This window comes from Chenopodium album, chromosome 3, assembly GCF_948465745.1.
Source record: "Chenopodium album chromosome 3, dcCheAlbu1.1, whole genome shotgun sequence".
Lineage (NCBI taxonomy): Eukaryota > Viridiplantae > Streptophyta > Magnoliopsida > Caryophyllales > Amaranthaceae > Chenopodium > Chenopodium album.
Window position 1 is genome coordinate 59,786,516 of NC_137836.1, and position 18,940 is coordinate 59,805,455.

The window sequence follows — 18,940 nt, forward strand, 5'->3', positions numbered from 1 at the left end:
TTATTTCCAGTTCTGGGCCCACGCTTGTTACTTTCTACTTGATTTTTGCAAATTTTTTAGCTTTTTGAAAGTTGTTACTGCATTTTGGGGTCCTTGATTTGAGATAAACAAGTCTTAGAGATTAATGGGAACTCCTTCAAAATTAAAAGTCAAACGGGGCAATTAATATGGGACATAAAAAACACTTTATATATAATACGTGTGCTCATAATGTAGGAGAACTCCTATCGCATAGGGCCTATTTACAAGCAATGCATATAGGATGACATTGTTGTAAATAATGGGAACATAAAGGTTGAAAATATAACGGTACTAGGTTAGGTCCCGTGCCATGCACAGTTATTGACAAAAAAAAAATATGTACGTATATACTTATCAGTGATCATATATTGTAATATCTCGTTTTTTAGTCATTAACTTTTGTCTATCTCAATTGTATCCTTGAAACAAATATTATGTTTGACACATAAAAACTTATAGTAGAAGATTGTATTTTTAAAAAATATTTACAAAGATAATATTTTGTTATTCTATTTTCCATATTAATTAGTTAATTGAATGTGAATATATATATATAAAAAAAAAGGTAAATATCATTTCTATTTATATAGTAATTAAATTTTACAAATTATTTCCTTAAATAAATTTTCTATTAAATATTTTTTTAAAAAAAATAATACTAAGGACACACCTGAAACTGCCTTGTGTCAATGCTGGTATGTCTTTTAGTATATAGTTATTGAAAAGGTTCTACTACATACATAATAGTACACAAAAGTATTATTCAGACAACTCATCCTTTCATAGTACATTATACATGTATAACAGTACACAAAAGTGTACCACTGTACCATTAAGAGAGAGAAAAATATACCACTGAATCTCAAATTACCCTCCTATTTACAAGCCAAACAAATAGGGCCTAAGCATCCAGTAGGACTCCATAATGTAAATGGTTAAGATTGAGCATTGGAGTCTTGGAGACTATAAAAGTCAAAAGGGTAAGCACTAGGGGTGAGCAAAAATTCAAGGTACCATGACCTAAAATCGGAACTTGTTCAGAACCACAGGTTCCAAACCCAGAACCTGATTGTAACACCCAAACAATTCTTTGTTTAAACCTGTGAGAATCCTGAACAAAATCCAAGAGAATTACTAGCGTGCTAGCGCCACATGTTCAAACGTTAAGGCTATATCAGAAATTGGAAGCGGAAAAACTAATTCAGTTATAAATAAGTTTCAAAACCAACAAACAAAACCATATTAAGTGTTACAACTTGGAAACATTAAGGCCCTTATTCAAAAGCGAAACTAGTAAAAGAAGCATAAAAGTAAAATCGAGTTTAAACAAATTAAAAGTAACTAGCAAAATAAATTGTGAAAAGCAACAAACACTCCACTCAAAATCCCACCACCTAGATGCGAATGTTGCATGTGTAAGAACCTGTGGTTAATCTGCTCCCTAATATTAAAAGTGTAAAAATTGGATCGTCACATGGTCATTGAAAGGCAAAGGCCATGACCAAAGAAAGACACACAAAACACGCAATCAGCAAAGCTGAGTACATACAAGCTGTGAAATATAATAAGAAATCCCTAGCATGCTACTAATAATCAATCATTACTCATCATTAAATTATAGACTTAACATATGACTCAACTGTCAGTTTTACTAAGACTTCACTACTTAATAGTATTTAAATCATTTCATTATTCATTGGATTAAGTAATAGATAAGGTAGTCCATCCCATGCTCCATTTGGAACATCAATAAAAGCAAAACCCCATGCCTCCTTTCGGAAATATCAATAAAACATCCAACGACCACGGCCGCGACTCCGTGACCGTAGCTTGTATGAGATCTCATCTAACTCCTACTTTTCGAAAAGTATTTGAAATAAGAGACTCGTAGATCAAACGACCTCTATAAAAGTGCACAACTAATACCCCATGTACCCCAACCCCTGATTGTCATTACTCCAGATGTGCACAAATCCAGAGTTTTATTGTTTATCCAAATTGCACTTTACGTGATTTACAAGTTTAAACTTGGTGATGGCTCGCATACAAAACAATACAATCAATCCAATATCAATTCAATCAAGTAAAGCAAGTTTCTGATTTCAATTCTTGATTTATTAGTGACAAGCAATATTTATTATTGATTCCTTTAACTATCTCAAGATACAAACACCTTGAGTGCATAAAAGCACCCTACAATCTTAACCTCGTCTTATAAGACTTAAATTCTTCCTTTACTCATTATATTTCAATAATCATGAACGAGTAATAAATAAATCATTTCACCAAATCGCATACCTTTGCCTCTAAGCTTATCTCGCAAAATTAATGCATATATAATACTTGCAATATAGAATAGTGCACAACATACGGAAATCACAATGTATAACCAAACAATTTAGCCCAGTCTTCTCTATATATGATAATAGGTTCTCGATACATCCCTAAACATGCATCTAAAGGCAAGGTTTCGTAACTCGTACGTATCTTGTATTAATGAGTCAGTTGGCCACTTTAAGAACTAGAAGTCGCCTTCTACAAAGTCCTCTCCTAAACCAAACAACAAGAACCAAATCAACACCCAAGCAAATAAATTTACAGCAATACCAAACTATTTTAAAACCTCTTAAACCATCAAAATAATAATGTCTTTAAATTGTTCCCACTAGTCAAAGTTAATAATATAATATTCCAACTATAAGTTTATATGCGAAAATCATGAAAATATAGCGTATATTATAAAATTCCAGCAAGTTTAACTTACTAACATATGCTGAAAATTTGTTTTATAAATAGTTTTTGCAATTCAAATAATCTATATATACTTATCATATCGCATAAATAGTTTTTTAAAAAATATAAAAACATTCTAAACCTTTATTTTTGGCTCAAAAATAATAAAAATCAGATTATATAAAATATGAAAAATAAATTAAATTGTAAATTTCAAATTTTTAGTGATCTACATTCATAATAATTATAATAGCATATTACACATGAAAACCTTAAAATCCTTTAAATAAACAACATAAAACCCCAATTTCACAAACTATGAAATCTGAAAAATAATTTTAAGTGTAAAAATCGTGGGTTTTGTCATTATGAAATCATAGTATTGATAATTAACTTGCTTAACACGTTTCAAGCCCTAAAACATGAAAATTCAAAGTATAAACCCTAAATGTTAAATAATATGAAATCTGAAATTTTAAACCTTAATTAAAACATAGTATACTTCTTACATTTGCAATCTTTCATAACTCATATACATAATCAAACCATAATAATAATTTAGAACAAAATTTAAATAAAGATTAAAACTTGAATTAAATAACAAAGAGAAAAGAAAGAAAAAGAGGGAAGAAAAGAGTGTGTTGTATGGATGGTGGGCGGGTGGTGCAGTGGTTATCGCCAGTCAGCAGTGTGGCGCCAGAGGTGGGGTGCGTCGACGGCTGCGCAGCAGTGGTGTAGACACCTAAAAATGTCTCCCCAAACCAAACCAGATGATGAACACCTTTCACCGCCATTATTGGTCGGGTTGAGTATTTAATATATGGAGTGCTTAAATCCATGTTCTATCCAATACTTTTAATAAACCAATCCATTTCCTAGCTCATTTCCCTAAACCATAACTTGTTATCCACTTTTCGTGTTCACATTGCAAAACCGAGAGAAACTGATTTTTTGCTCTTATAATTTTGATCCAATTATTATTTGTTTGAATAGGAATTGAAATAATCTTTCCAACCATATATCATAAGCCCAATTCCAAGCTATAACGAAAAAGATATGAGCAAAACACTAAACTCGGCCCAAAACCGACACCCTTCCACTAAAACGGCCATATCTTAAAATATAAAATTATTTTGACCGGATTCTAATTGGTTTGGAAAGTAGACTTGATAATCTTTCCAATGATATATTATATTCCTTATTCTAAGTTACGGATCAAAAGTTATGATGATTTTAAAAACGTGTAAAAACTGGAATTACCGCGCACAGTGCAAAAGCACCGTGTCACGGTGCCTGATGAAGTGGCTTGGTTTCTGGTTCTGTGACACGATACTGTACATCGTGTCACGATGCTATTTTTGAAGCTTTTTCACGTTAAATTCCACCGTGGCACGGTACCTGCTGCCGTGACACGGTATTTCTCACCGTGTCATGGTGCTTTTTCCGTGTAATTTTCGCGTTTTCCCATACCGTGACACGGTGTACTGTACCGTGCCACGGTGGACATTGCCGTGTCACGGTACATGTGCCGTGTCACGGAATTTTCTCGTGTCTTTTCCGAATAAACCCTTCACGCGTTTTCACTTCCCGTAGGTCAAATATGTCCCACGTCACTCCAATTTTCCCCGCGTCACGGGATTTTCCCCCGTCTGACGGTGCCTTCCCCCGTGTGACAGTGCCTGGCACCGTGTCACGGTGTTCTCTGCCGTGTCGCGGTGTTAATTTTTAGGGTTTTTTTATCTTTTAAGGGTTTCGTGTGTTCCCTCAACTCATTTTCCCTATAAATAGGACCCCTCTTTCTGCAGTTCGGGGCATAAAATCACTCTCTCTCTTCCTCTCTTTTACACAAAAAATCATTCTCTTTTCTCTCTCTCTCTCTCTTATTCTAAGCCTTAAACCTATATTCCTAATTATACCATTCTTCCTTAAGCACTCCAAGGAATCCATACAACACCCGAGGTTCCGTCCTTAAACCAAGGCGTGAAAGGTACCAATAACAGAGGGTTTGGACCAAATTAAATCTACATTTATTTAATTTATATTTTTATTGAAGTTACTAACAATTTATTCATGATGTAGCGATTTAAAGGAACGCGCGGAATGTAAGTAATTAATTAATTTAATTACTCTTATTTTATTTTTATATTGCTAGCATCATGAGTAGGTTATTATTATTATTTGATTTGACTAACGTTATTATGGTTAAATTGCTTCCAATATTAATGTTTATTCTATTATTATTATGATCGCCATATTGCATGTTTAAAGGGAATATGTAATTAAAAATCACGCCTAATAAGATAATTTGGACAACTGGTTTAGGTTCCTTTTATATTTTATTGTTTAATCAAGTGATCACAATATTTTAGAATAACGTGTTGCATTAATATTCAACCAATTTAGCATAATAATAGGTTGGAGTGAATTTAATATTTTATTTGTATGCCTTTGAGATCGCAGGAATCACTTTTCACCATAAGAATCGAGTAGAGGCCAATACGGGCGAATGTGACTCCATGACTCACTTCGTACCATCATCCCCGATCCTCCTTTCGTGGTTCCGAACCATATGGAGTTAGTAATCTCATGGATTATGAATGGGGTGTAACCTTCACGGGTCAATCGTTGTTTCCTATCGTTGTCCCTTTATTCGTGGTTGCCTTTTATGATCCGTGAACGATTTACAAGTTCCTTAAAAACTTGTTGGCGGCTCCCAACTTTTTTTTTTTCTCATTGTGAAGTCGTACAAGAGGAAAAGAAGTGACAGTGAATGAATTTTATGTGAGAGGGGAAAAGGGTGTGAGGGTTTTGGGGGGTTTTATTTGGGCCTTGGGTCTCCTAATTAGATTAGGAGTAAAACTTGAGGTTTTAAGCTATTAAGTTAAAATTGTTTTTAAATTAGTCAGAAACATATTAGTTTACTTAAATCTTATCATAAAAAAAATTATTTATCCAATAAAATCGACATAAAATATTTGTATGAATAATAAATAAATATATATTATAATTAAGTTGAAAATATGGGGGATTACATTGATCCTCAGGTTCCGGTTCCAAGTAATAAAATTGGGAACCTGTTGCAACAGGTTCCGGTTCCAGGTAATAAAATTTTGGACCCATAACCTTTAGTGTACCATATATGTCCGTACATGTTCTCTGCAGGGTACAAAAAATCAGAACCTATCATTTAAGCCCAAATATAAAGCCTTATATCAAAATTGTATAAAAGCCATCACCTACCTCTTTTCCTCCTCTTATTCATTTTTCATCTTACTCTTAAGAGGTTTAATTAATGGTATTAATACAATGTTTTAAAATAAGGAGAAATATAAAAGATTGAGAGGGAATTGAAATGTGTATTCTACTTATTTTTTATATGATTGAGGTATACATATATATATAGTACAATAATTGATAGAGTTTGCTTGGAGAATAATAACCCTAAACTCTAGAAAGTTCTAGAGTGATACAACATGGACATCCACAAATATGTTTAGATAAGAATAAACCATATATCTAGAATATTCCGGAATGATATAAGGAGCATAATGGTCATCCACACGATATTTCATAACACTTCCCCTTGGATGTCCATTATCGAAGACTGTGCCTCATTAAAACCTTATTAGGAAAAACCCTGTGGGATAAAAACCTAATGAAGGAAAAATAGTACAATATTCTTCGTAATACGCTTGAGATCCTGCCTCATTAAAAAGCTTACCAGGAAAACCCAATGTGGGACAAAACCATGGTCAAGGGAAAAAGAGTGCAGCGCGTATTTTCTTCCCCTGATGAATACATAACTTGAGATCTTCTAGTGCCGCAACAATGAATTCAATATGTTTAAATATCTTCTCATATGTAGTAAAATATCACTCGTTGATATGATCTTCAATCCTCCTAAACTGAAATTGCATCTTCAAGTCTTCACGCTAACATGTGAAGTGTCTTCATTTCACCATACTTGTGTTTATCTCTAATATCAATATTTCAAATCTTTGTTTAACAGTTGATTTAAAGGTTAAGCTTATGCAGTTATGATTTCTTTTGGAAGTCGTTATTGATGATCATTACTTGATCAAACATTCATTAATAATAATTTGACGACAAACTTGATATTATTAATGTCATTTTTAAATCTCATATGAATTATATAATATAACACATGTAATTATATACGCTAATCATGGTTCTTATAGACCATAAGAAAACATTCTCACGCATAAGTATTTCATTAATATTCTTTAGACGTTTCATAATTGACACGATAGATCTCTTGCAAATACAAATTGTAAATCTCATTAACAATATGCTCAAACTTTAGGTTGAGATAACACTGATGTAGTTACATAAACTTTTCAAGAGTTGGATAGTAATTGCATTATTCAAGAGATAAACTTTGTAGGGCTGGATATTTAAATACGTCTGTAGGGAATATTTCAAGCATTAAACCCCTAGCTCGAACTCCACTGTGATCATACACTAAAGTACGGTGGCGTCCAAAAGGGAAGAAGATAGAGCAAAAGAGTCTCCAACAAGTTTTTTAGGAACTTGTAAACCGTTCACGAGGTGAAGGTTACACCCCTTAACGATCCAAGAGATCGTCAACTCCATAAGGTCTTGAACCAAATAAGGGTTCGGGGATGAAGGTACAAATCCAACCTAAAAGAGATTGAACCTGCCCTAATAATAGACCTCTATTTTATTCTGATCGTATTCATGTGCGCTTTCTAATTAACATGCAATCATTAGGTTTAACCCTAAACCTGTTTATCTATGTTGGTTGAATTTAATGCACAAATAAATCTATTATTGGCGATCACTTGAATTATAATCACAATTAACCCTAACAAGATTATTAATTATCTTATTAAGCGTGATGACAAGTACCAATTCCCTTTAAACATGCATAAAAGGTGTGATCAAGCAATAACAATAAATATTAAGCAACATAATAAATAATCGAGCATTAGAATAAACATGAATAATAATAATCATCATCAAAATAATAATAATAATAATAATAATAATAATAATAATAATAATAATAATAATAATAATAATCATAAATTATCATAAATTATAACAATTACAATCATAACCATGTTCATATTAATATTAAAGCGTAATAATAATAGCAAGATCCTAGACATGATACTAACAAGATTAATAACAAACCCTAGCATGTCACTAAGCAATAAAGATCAAAGCTTTAGCCCTAACATGATACTAACAATCATAAATATTAGGAAGCACATAGGAAGCATCGTAACAATCATATTTAATATTAAAATTACCCTAGACATGATACTAGGAATATCATAATAACAATGTAAACATGATTTTACATCATAACATCAATTAAAACCATTAAAGCACTTACTTTGATGCCTCGTACCTATTTCTAATAACAAAATACACATGTTAGTAACTTCAAGGAAAATAATATATCAACAATTAAATTAAATAATTGAAAGAGAGATTTGGGACCAAACCCTCAGAAATTAAACCTTTCACGTCTAGGGCGAAGGCAACTTTGAATATGGCTAGGTGTTTCTAAGTCTTGCGAATGCGGAATTTTGTATTTGAGAAAAGGCTAGTTTAGAAAAAGAGAGAGAGAGAGAGAGAGAATAATCAAGAAAATCTTGATGAGAGTTGGTGAATTGGTGAATATTGGTGAATGATTGAAAACGGAGTTTTTAATACGATATTTATAGAGAAAATCAGCCAAAAAGATAAAATAAACAAAATAGAGTCTGACGCACAAAAAACAGAGCTGGCGCCACCCTTGGCTAACTGGCGCCAGGCACCACCACTAGCGCCAGGCCTGGTTCCAGGCGCCAAGGCCTGGGGTTAGGCGCCAAGCTTATTTCCAACGCGTTTTCGAAAATCAGATAAGTTTACCTTACTGGAGGATAAAATCATATAATTTCCTCGAAAATGCTATTTGATTTTAATTAAAACTCTGAAAAGTCAAAAGTCAATTTATCAATGCTAATTGAATTAGGAATGAAAAGAACCTTCTAGAAGATTATAGAAGAATAAAACCATTCCTAATTGCATTAGGAATGATAAATCATATTAGGCTCTCCCCAAGATCATTGGGCCGCATATAAGGCTCAAACCGGACCTAGTTTAGTAAATTGGCCATAATTTCCTCAATATTCATTAGAATTGGGCTTATAATATATAGTTGGAAAGCTCTTTGAAAGCCCCATCCAACTACACTACTATTGGACCCATATCATGGACCAACCAAACTGGATTGGCTGTTTTCTTAAAATAAGTTTTTAAAAACAGAGAGAAGAGAAAAGAAATTAAAACTTTCCGCAACACTAGACCTTCCACACTTTCACTTCATTCGATTATGATTCGACGCGAAAGGTACTCATCACTGGGTTTGGTTTTGGGGAGACACAAATGGGTGTCTACAACGTCGTATATAAGTTCTTCAGGAACTCTTTTTACATGATTCATAACGTGCAATTAAATAAGTGTCATCAATAATTTCATTACAATTATAAGCCCATTGGAATATAAATATCTCTTTCTAATTTTTCATCAAGGTTGTTTATATGTCTTACTATACTTTGAATGAACATTCACATACACCACATCCATTGTAAGAAATTAATCCATGCAATGTGAGATATATAAAATATGATAACATATTAAACAAATTATACAATGAGTAATGCATCTAACTTCCTACATATGCAATAAACCATTAACCTATGACTCACATGCACATGAATATAAGACTCAAAATAATGTAAGACATTGTACAGTGTGGATTTAAAAATCCATATATCATTGGACTTCGGGTCGTCCATGATAAACTTATGATCATTATCATTATGTCGACGTCAAAATGTACATATATTTCAGATCCCTTACTCATTAGTCCATTCTATTATGCATATGCGAATTATTCATCGGTTCCATTATGTACCAGTATCATAAAATTCCTTTAACTTACATTCCGCATGCTATTTTACTATGATATCTAAATATACTTCTCATTGGTACCATCATAATTTTTCTTACATCATAGGCCATCTACTATAATAATTCAAAAATCTATACCACTTTTAGGGTATTTCATTCACTATGGTATTTATATGTTATTACACTATTAGTGTTAACTGCACTATCTTGCCAAATATCATATCTATTAAACATATCTTTATTTTAGAACCGATTATATACAACCTACACTTCAGGTGTAGTGATTCAAGTACAATTGGCAAGATTTTATCTCAATGTATACACATAATTAATATGACCAAAATGTATCTTCAACACTATGCAACATGAGTCATAACTAAATACAAATCAAATCATAAATGTGCAACATATCTTGACAATGTATAGCACGCATATACAAAAGTTGGCATATATATAACTTTTCAAACTACCATTATAGGATCATAAATATTCATTATTTATTTATTTATTTTTTCGATTTTCCCAACTTTTGCTATTTCTTCTCCCCCTAAGTTGGTAAAATATCTCTTTTATAGGGGCGTCTAATTCTATACCAACTTAGTATATAAATTTGCATTAAAATTCATTTCATTGGGAGGATCACAATCAAAATTTATATCTTCTGGAGAACAATTTCAATGAAGAATCATTTATTCATTAACTTTATATTTCATGTGTATTTATTATTAAATTTTCAACAATATTTTCTCTTCTGGAGATCAATGTCAATGGGGAGACATATGTTGTGCAGTTGTACGTTTTTCTTTCTTCTCCTATTTTATATGTGCTGACATATAATAGCCCTAATCAAAAGAATTGTTATACAAGCATAAATCACTTGCTCGTAATTCTAGTAGGTGATGATCTTTTGGATCTTTAAAGACTTAAATAGTATATTTGGTGAGCTTTTAATCACTTGATAGTTGACAATAATATATAAGTTATTCTGGTGAACTTCTGGTCAGCCATTACTCCTTTATCAACCATTTTTCCTTTATATAAAAAAAATCAAAAATCTTGAAATTTTCATCAATATAAATTATTACAACTCACAATCCAAATATAACTCAATCTCAATGTTACGTCTTGCCATTCAATTCATTTTATATATTTAACATTGAGAAAGCTTCAGCACATTATCAAATGAAATTTCAGGTTTCCATTACGGGTAATTATTATTAAACCCGGATGACCTAATTTATTTATCACATCCAATCACTTCTCTAAATTTGAAATCTGGTCAGTTTTTAACACTAGTGATCACTTTATTAAACTTACTATATGCATGGTCATGAATGTGATGTGATATTAGAACACCAACATGTGTTTCTTTATACAATTGACAAGACAATCAACTAATTAATATTTTATCTAATAATTACTTATATATACTCTGCTGGAGTTTTGACTATAATCTTGATGATACATGTTAATCTTGTTGGACATTTCATACTCTTCTGGAGTCTTTTACATAATCATGGAACATATGAATCTTACTAAAAGTGATTTTATTCTAGAAATGTAATGAGATTTATCATTTCTTCAAATTTATCATCATTGTCAATAGATACTCCATTCCTTTTCCAAAAGTTCTTATATTTTAACTCTATTGGACTGCAACGCTTCAGACGTGCTTTAGGTTCATTAGTAACCGATATTGTCATTCTGGGACAATAATATAATTTAATTGAAGCAGTTATAATTAGTATATGATCAATCATTTATATCCATCTTCAAGATGGTATCATTTAAAAATATTTATATAATATGCATGTGGCCACTTCTATTAAATAAATCATTGATATTTAAGTTATTTTTATGTATCAAACTGACCATTAATATATTCTATTATTTATATGCAAGAATTGCATACAATCTCCCCTTAATCCTTGCATATAGGGGTATGGAATGAATCAATCCAGCAACCTTTAAAATCCTTGCAACTTTTAAGCCATAAATTCTTTTGGCAATGTCATGTATCAAGTAACGTGTTCCTTTTAGCAAAAACATGCTTATATAAAATTATACTTATAGAACACTCATCATGTTCTTCATGCCCAATTACATTCATCTTAAAAAAACGAAACCTCTTATATTTATGGGCATAATAAATAAACTTAATCTTTCGTACTTAACTCAATTCAAATTAATTAGTCAATTTATCTACGCCTTTTAGAATGAGAAGGTAAAAACAATATGAGAACCTACTACTTCACGCTTTAATAAAAACATACCTGAATTGATTGAATAAACTATACTGTCGGATCAATTATATCAATATATTGTCTGATAAAGCTTAATTAGAAAATAGAAACAAGCAGATAAGCAATCAAAATTAACACGTTCACGTTAGTGGAAAACCACGTGGTTCATATCATACTTGAAATATAAAAACATAATTCAATACATAGATTATAAATAGTTTCACATGTGCCTTAGGTTTACTTCGTACAATTTACAAACATTCAAGACATTATACATAGGATTTCACAAACAAATTATATGGGTAAATAATTGCTAAATCAAACCATTCATATTTGCTATCAAGCATAGAGAAATAACCAAACTCATTTACGAATAGGAAAAGTAATACCAAAAATATATGTACTACAAGTTAATGAAAACCATACCTTCATAAAATTAACACCAATAATAATTCTAAATACCCTTTTAGATTCAAACTAAACAAAACTCATAGTCAAAACAAAATTACTAATTAGTTATTTTCTGCATCAAATCCAACTATTCCCAAATTGCTCATTGAACTCCAGGAATAATAAAAATACGAAAATTTGGGAAACAATATAAACATATTAGGTAAAGGTTTAAAATTAACAATAACATGATAGTTGAGAATGAACTTTCCTGATATCAAAACCTTTCCCACTATAAAAACCAGCATTATCGTCAACTTCATGTTGTCAACGTCATCTGGTAGCCTGTAACTCATGAAAACGTCAATGAAAAGAAAATAAAATATAGCCCTTGATTAAGGCTAATCTATTATATTATGGATAGATGAGAAAGATGATATAAGATAAACAAACCAATGCAACCGGAAAATAATACGATTTTTTTTAGTAATTAAATAAAGCGGCACTACCATTAACATTCCAAATTATTAATACCGTGAGACTCCTTGTACTAGTCCCAAATTAATTACTGAGGATTGGGAATGATATGACATTCTTCAAATGTGTGATTTCATTATTAAAAGATCAAAACCCGTGATCAAGATTAATCTCCTTTTAATTCCTTCCCAAGATGCGACACAACAAGATAATAATGAGTATAATTTAGCACATTCAGTGTACAATTTACATGTTGATTAGAGCTTTGGTACTGATAACGTGTTTTAAAATAAGGAGAAATATAAAAGATTGAGAGGGAATTGAAATGTGTATTCTACTTATTTTTTATATGATTGAGATATACATGTATATATAGTACAATAATTGATAGAGTGTGCTTGGAGAATAATAACCCTAAACTCTAGAAAGTTCTAGAGTGATACAAGATGGACATCCACAAATATGTTTAGATAAAAATAAACCATATATCTAGAATATTCCGGAATAATATAAGGAGAATAATGGTCATCCACACGATATTTCATAACAGTATTTATAATATTGTATCAAATATTCTAGACAATCAGTGTTGGTTTGTTGTATTTGTTGTACTGTATTAAAGTTGTAAGCTTTTATTGTGAACATCATTTTTTTTTTTTTTTTGTTAAAATTTATCAAGTAATTATTAAGCTTAATTTGAAAATAAGGGTACCCTGCTGAGATTCCGGAACCTGCAGATTTCGATTACGCTTCCCAATTTTAGGGACCTGTTGAACAAATTCGGTTGCGGTTCCTATTTTTAAGAAACCTGTTGCAACACGTTCCAATTCTGGGGTTAAATCCTGAGATTTTTACAAGGTACCTTGCTACGCTGACCCTTAGTAACCACTAACCACAAGTCCACGGCCTTAAAGACAAAGTTGCGTGGTAAACAAAGACAAAGTTGCGTGCCAAAACTCACCTATCAGCAAAGAATTTTTCATTCTTCACCACTCAAAAATCCCAATTGTTTTTTGTCAAAATAATGACGAACCAAAAAAGAAGTTAGAGGTCCGTAAGAAAGATAATATTAGCATGGTATTCATAAGCCAACGCCAAAAAATAGAAGAGAATTCTGGGCTCAGAAACTACGATTTCTGAACTCAGATTCTCTCTCTATTTCTCAATGGCTTCTACTTATAATGTTTTTCCTCCTGGACTTCTCTTCCACCAACAACAACCCAATTCTAGGCCTTTCAAGGTAATCAATTTCTCTGTTTTTTCGTATATTTTTTGGGTTATGATTTCTGGGTTTTTTTGTTAAATTTTTTTATATTTTTATTATTATAGTCAATTATGGGTTAAATACAATTTTACTGTATATATTTTGCGTTTTGATTATCTGTTTTTTTTCTTCTTCTTCTGAATATGATGAATTATGGTTGACCTTTAATTTTACGGTATAGTTTTTGGGTTTCTTTATCTGGGTTGTTTGATTTTCTTGTATTATTTGGGATTTTGGTCCTTAAAATGGATTTTCTTGCTTAATTGTGAATTTGTAGTTTTTGTATATTATTTCGATTTTGAGTTGAGTTTCTTAATGTAAATCTTGTAATCATAGTATTCCGTATTTCCGTAATTGTATTCAACCCAATTTTGATGAACGGTAGTTGGGCTATTGATTGCAGCTTCGTTGATAATTTAGTTGGGGATTTCATATGTTTAGTTTCCCTTTGTGGATTTGTGAATTGGTGGTAAGCTAATTTGCTTTGTCATGTGCTTGTATACAGGATTTTCCACACTTAATACCAACCACTGGATCAAGGCATGATGCATTAAGATCAAGCATCATTTCGCTGACACCTTACGAGCATGATGATCTGTTTAAGTCAATGAGTGGGTTAGATGGATATAGCCAATTCGTCAGGGCTGCCCCTATCAGAAGAATGTCTATGCCTGGCGATGCACAAGGTTCGTGTCTCTCGATAGTTTATCTCCTATATGTCGAACTTGCTTTTTTTTTTTGGATGGCCTATGCTTCGTTTATGTAGCTAGTCGTGAACTATATGAGTGAGGGTTACACAAATGAGCACAATTGCAGTAGATGAGCAATTGTAAGCTGGTTAGCTGCATGTGAAACAGTGAAAGTTGATGGGAAAAATGTTAATTAGGAATGTAGGATTATGTCTGCATAATTGGAGAAAGGATTGTTTGTGATGTGAGAGAGAAGTAGTCAACTGTCATCTATTTATAATTAAACCATTTGATTGATGCCTGTAATAAGATGAACTATATCTGCTGGATAAGAAGTTGCACGGAATATGATGCTGATTCTATAATTGTGCTTTCATTCCAGATAAGCAAGCTGATTATGATCTCTTCAACCTAGAAGAACAATGGACAATGCATAAAGAGTTGTTGCCATTTGTAATGCCGGTATCAAATGAGTTGGAAAAGAATTACCTGGACTCTTCGATATATCCAGATTTTAATATTCAAGCCACAAATGCTGATATGCATCTGCTGCACCTTGCAAATTTTGACCCGGTCCGCAATCTTTCTTCTTCGACTGTATCAGTTCTTGCTGATGGGCGAATTTCTGCTGTTGGTAGTGTGACTGATATGAAGGATCTAGTGTCTGTTATAGAAGAATTTAGATATACAAAGGAGTCAGCATGGAGGAAGCAGGAGGTTGTACCGTATTTTAGATGGTATGTGTAATTTTATCTTATTTAGTTTTTTATTAATTTTTGGTTACATTGTTGTTTGAGGACTCATTTGCTTGATAGTTTTTCATTTTCAGCTATCTCTATTATGAGTTATTATTGTGATGCTAGATTATAGTTTAAACTGTTGTCCTATAGCTTTTTATTTACCAGGACAAGTGCGTGGCCAACTATTTTGAGAATATGAATTGGATGCTCCAATTATGGCATCAACTTTGTTTGAAATCTCTTTTCATATGCATGTTTTGAAATCTTATGTGTGGCTCTGTTGTTTTCAAAGTCCTATACTATATAGAAAATTGTTTTATATAATGGTAGGGTGTCATTAATAAGTAGGGTACCAACTGAAATATACTGTTAGAGGCCAAGCAAAACCCCTATATCTGGGTTAAATCTGGCATGTTTAAAATCTGGGACCAATCCCCCTATGGATACATGAATATTTGCAATCTCGACATTGGACTTGCTTATAAAATTAGTTTTTGAATGGTGCTTCAGAATAATTTTAATGCAGTAAATCTTTTCCAGTTGTTTTAGAATGGGTTTTACTTTTCTTTAATGTTTATAGTTAGTTTTCGTATTTAAAAAAAAAAAAAAATTCTTAATTTTAAAGCTTCTATATTTCTTTGAGCGAATGGGAATGGTGTTGGGTAATGAAAAAAGGTGCCCAAAGCATTATTTGGTTAGGGAAAATTCTCATTTGCTCTCTCCATTCTCTAAGTAACAGTACTCTTCCGGTCTTTGTAGTTTCTCTTATAATTCCATATTTATTTATTTAAATACTACGTAGTAAAATTTTTGCTGAACCAGAAACCAGATACATCACCATCTTAGTATATTTTGTAGATGAAATTGACCAATCTTTTATTTTGCTGGGTTCATATGTTTCCAAATTTGAAATCTTAAAGTGCTATCCTATCACTGAATTTGCGGATATTTTCTGCTCTTACAGGAATGGTGCTGGCAAGTTGCAGGATCGTACATACATGTCTCCTTCAAAGCTAAACTCCTTGACTGTTGCTCCCTCCAAGAGGTATTGCTTTGTCTTCTTGCACTCTTACAGTCTTGTTCTCTTTTTATCAGAATTGCTTGAAATTAACAGGTGTCATAAGATTGTTTTTTACAAATTACATCAACTAGACTTTATAATTTAATGTCATCAATTTGTTTAGTGTTCCTAGTTGCAAAGCCACACAGTTTCCTACTTCATAGAACATGTGATGTCCTAATTTTCTGCTCGTAGCTACATTGCCTCACAATCTCTTCTTGCTTCATATAAGTTATGGGTGTCTTGCCTTTGCCAATTGCCATGTATTGGATAAAGCATATATATACTTTAAATCACGAAATGAGTGGCTACTTTGTTTAATAACTGAAAACTAGCTTTTTAGTACAGACATTGAACCTTAAAACCACTTATACCTCAAAAAGCATCACTGTTTTTCACCCCCCAACTTTTGATAAGATTTGGGTGCCATTCCAGGTTTTAATAATGAGAAAATAGTTTTAATCTTACACCAGCATCAATGGTGACTGTGAGCTAAAAGGACATTAACTGAATTAGGCACAGCAGTAAAAATCTGAACTTGAGATTGAGACTCAGATAAGGCCTGTGAATTGCAGCACTTGACATAATCCACTCAAAATGCAGTACCAAACCTGCTAAGAGTGTCTGCATTCAAAGAAGACATCCCAACTTAACCAGAGTGTGCTACCAAATCTGTGAGATTATCTACATTGAAAGGGGGTGATGTATGGATTTTCTCTCTTTAGATAGACCCTTTAAAACCAGTTTTTTACACAATCAAAGATTTGTCTCTTCTGATCTGAACATGTATGACACTTTGAAAGCCAATTTTGTTTCACTTATGAGTTTTGAAGCCAAATATTTTACACAGCTTCTGCAAAACGCAGCATGAAAATCTTTTCAATGTTCTTATTTCTTTTAGCTTTCAAGACTCTTACTCCAATTGAAAGCAATGTACCAAATCCAACATGCTTAAAATGCAGTACCGAACCTGTTCAGAGCAAGGTTACAAGGTACGTGGTATGGACCCACGAATTGCGATCTGGTTTGTGCGTTTCGGAACACGGAACAAACGAAACTCTGATCGCCATAGCATCTTTAGTTTTGTATGAAATTGTTTTTTTTTTTTTTTTTTTTTTGGATGCAAGAACCATAGCACCATCCAAAAGCTTATAGAAAATAGACCTGGAACTAGCATTGCAAACCAACTATATGTATTTTTAAAATTTTCTACAAGTTTTTGCTCTCTTATAAGCATTATTTATGCTTTCTAATAATGTTGACAAATAATATGAAATCCATCTAGGTTTGAACTGTTACATTCATGACCACGATTAAATCCTTATTGGTTTGTTTATCATCCAGTGGATGATGAAAACAAACTCAAAAATAAATTAATGACAGATAGAAGGAAATTTTGAATCAGATATATTAATCTCGATGTTTTGGCTTGCTTTTGGTTACAGTCTTGAGAAAGTTAAACAAAAGCCCTCTTCAAAGAGGAAGAGCAAGAGAGCAGCGATTCCCAATAAGATCAACTCTCTCCAGGCTTGTGAGATGCTTTTATCGATCATAGTGGACAAGAAGCGGAATGGGAAGTCAGTGACGAACTCAGTGAAAAAAGCTGGTCCTGCACTACCTCTGCTATTAACTCAGGTCTCTGCCAGCATCACAGGAACTGGACTTGCTGTCATGTTCTCTGTGATCCATAAAGTAGCTTGTGGAAGCATTCCATTCTGTACATCCAATCTTCTTACCTTTGGGTTTGGTGTTGGACTTTTTTGGCTTTCTTGGGCAGTGAATACGTTGAGAAACACAATCATATACATCGGCAAGAACTCTACAAAATTAGAATCTGAAGAAGAAATGATGGTGAGGATGAACAAGAGTGTGAATGACATTTTCTTTCGTGCTGTTGCTTTGATGGCAGTATTAATTTTAAGATTTGCCTGATAGTGATGATGATACATGGATTGGAATCTGAACCTCGTAGCATGAAGGTCCTAAATCCACCTTAATCTGAACTCTTGATTTTAGTTACTGCTATGAGATTTTGTGGTTTTTCTTTTAGGTAAATATGCTTTCAGTGGCATTCTGGCTGCTGGAATGTTCAGATCTGGCATCTGTGGCTCCATTTCTTTGTTATTAATACTTCAAGTACCCCTGTATTAGGAACAACTGTTCGAAAATCCGAAAAAACAATGCCTCATGCTGTCACCATTTTGTTAAAGATTCGGGTAGAATACTAAAATTTAGAAAGATAACCAGTAATCTAGCGTACGAAATCTTCCCTCCGATTGATAGGACACTATAAAGGGTAATGTTGTGAATTGCATGCAATCTCAATGTATCATCCTCCTAAGTTAACTACTTCTGAGTTCTGAGTATCTAAAAGC

At 32.5% G+C, this 18,940-nt stretch overlaps 1 protein-coding gene across 1 annotated transcript; it reads left to right on the forward strand.

The window, feature by feature from the left end:
- The first annotated feature begins 13,844 nt into the window (after window positions 1-13,844).
- LOC145624007 (uncharacterized) lies at window positions 13,845-18,657 on the forward strand. The gene is made up of 5 exons (XM_081676933.1): window positions 13,845-14,052; window positions 14,582-14,762; window positions 15,148-15,502; window positions 16,470-16,550; window positions 18,011-18,657. Exons 1-5 carry the CDS (start codon window positions 13,978-13,980, stop codon window positions 18,495-18,497), a joined length of 1,179 nt encoding a protein of 392 aa, XP_081533059.1. The 5' UTR covers window positions 13,845-13,977; the 3' UTR covers window positions 18,498-18,657.
- Window positions 18,658-18,940: the final 283 nt, after the last annotated feature.

What these genes read in the sequence shown, in the direction of transcription:
- LOC145624007 (XM_081676933.1), top strand. Translation starts at nt 13,978, where the DNA reads ATGGCTTCTACTTATAATGTTTTTCCTCCTGGACTTCTCTTCCACCAA. An exon ending in TATGCCTGGCGATGCACAAG is followed by an intron (nt 14,763 to 15,147) that starts GTTCGTGTCTCT and finishes CTTTCATTCCAG; the next exon opens with ATAAGCAAGCTGATTATGAT. An exon ending in GTTGTACCGTATTTTAGATG is followed by an intron (nt 15,503 to 16,469) that starts GTATGTGTAATT and finishes CTGCTCTTACAG; the next exon opens with GAATGGTGCTGGCAAGTTGC.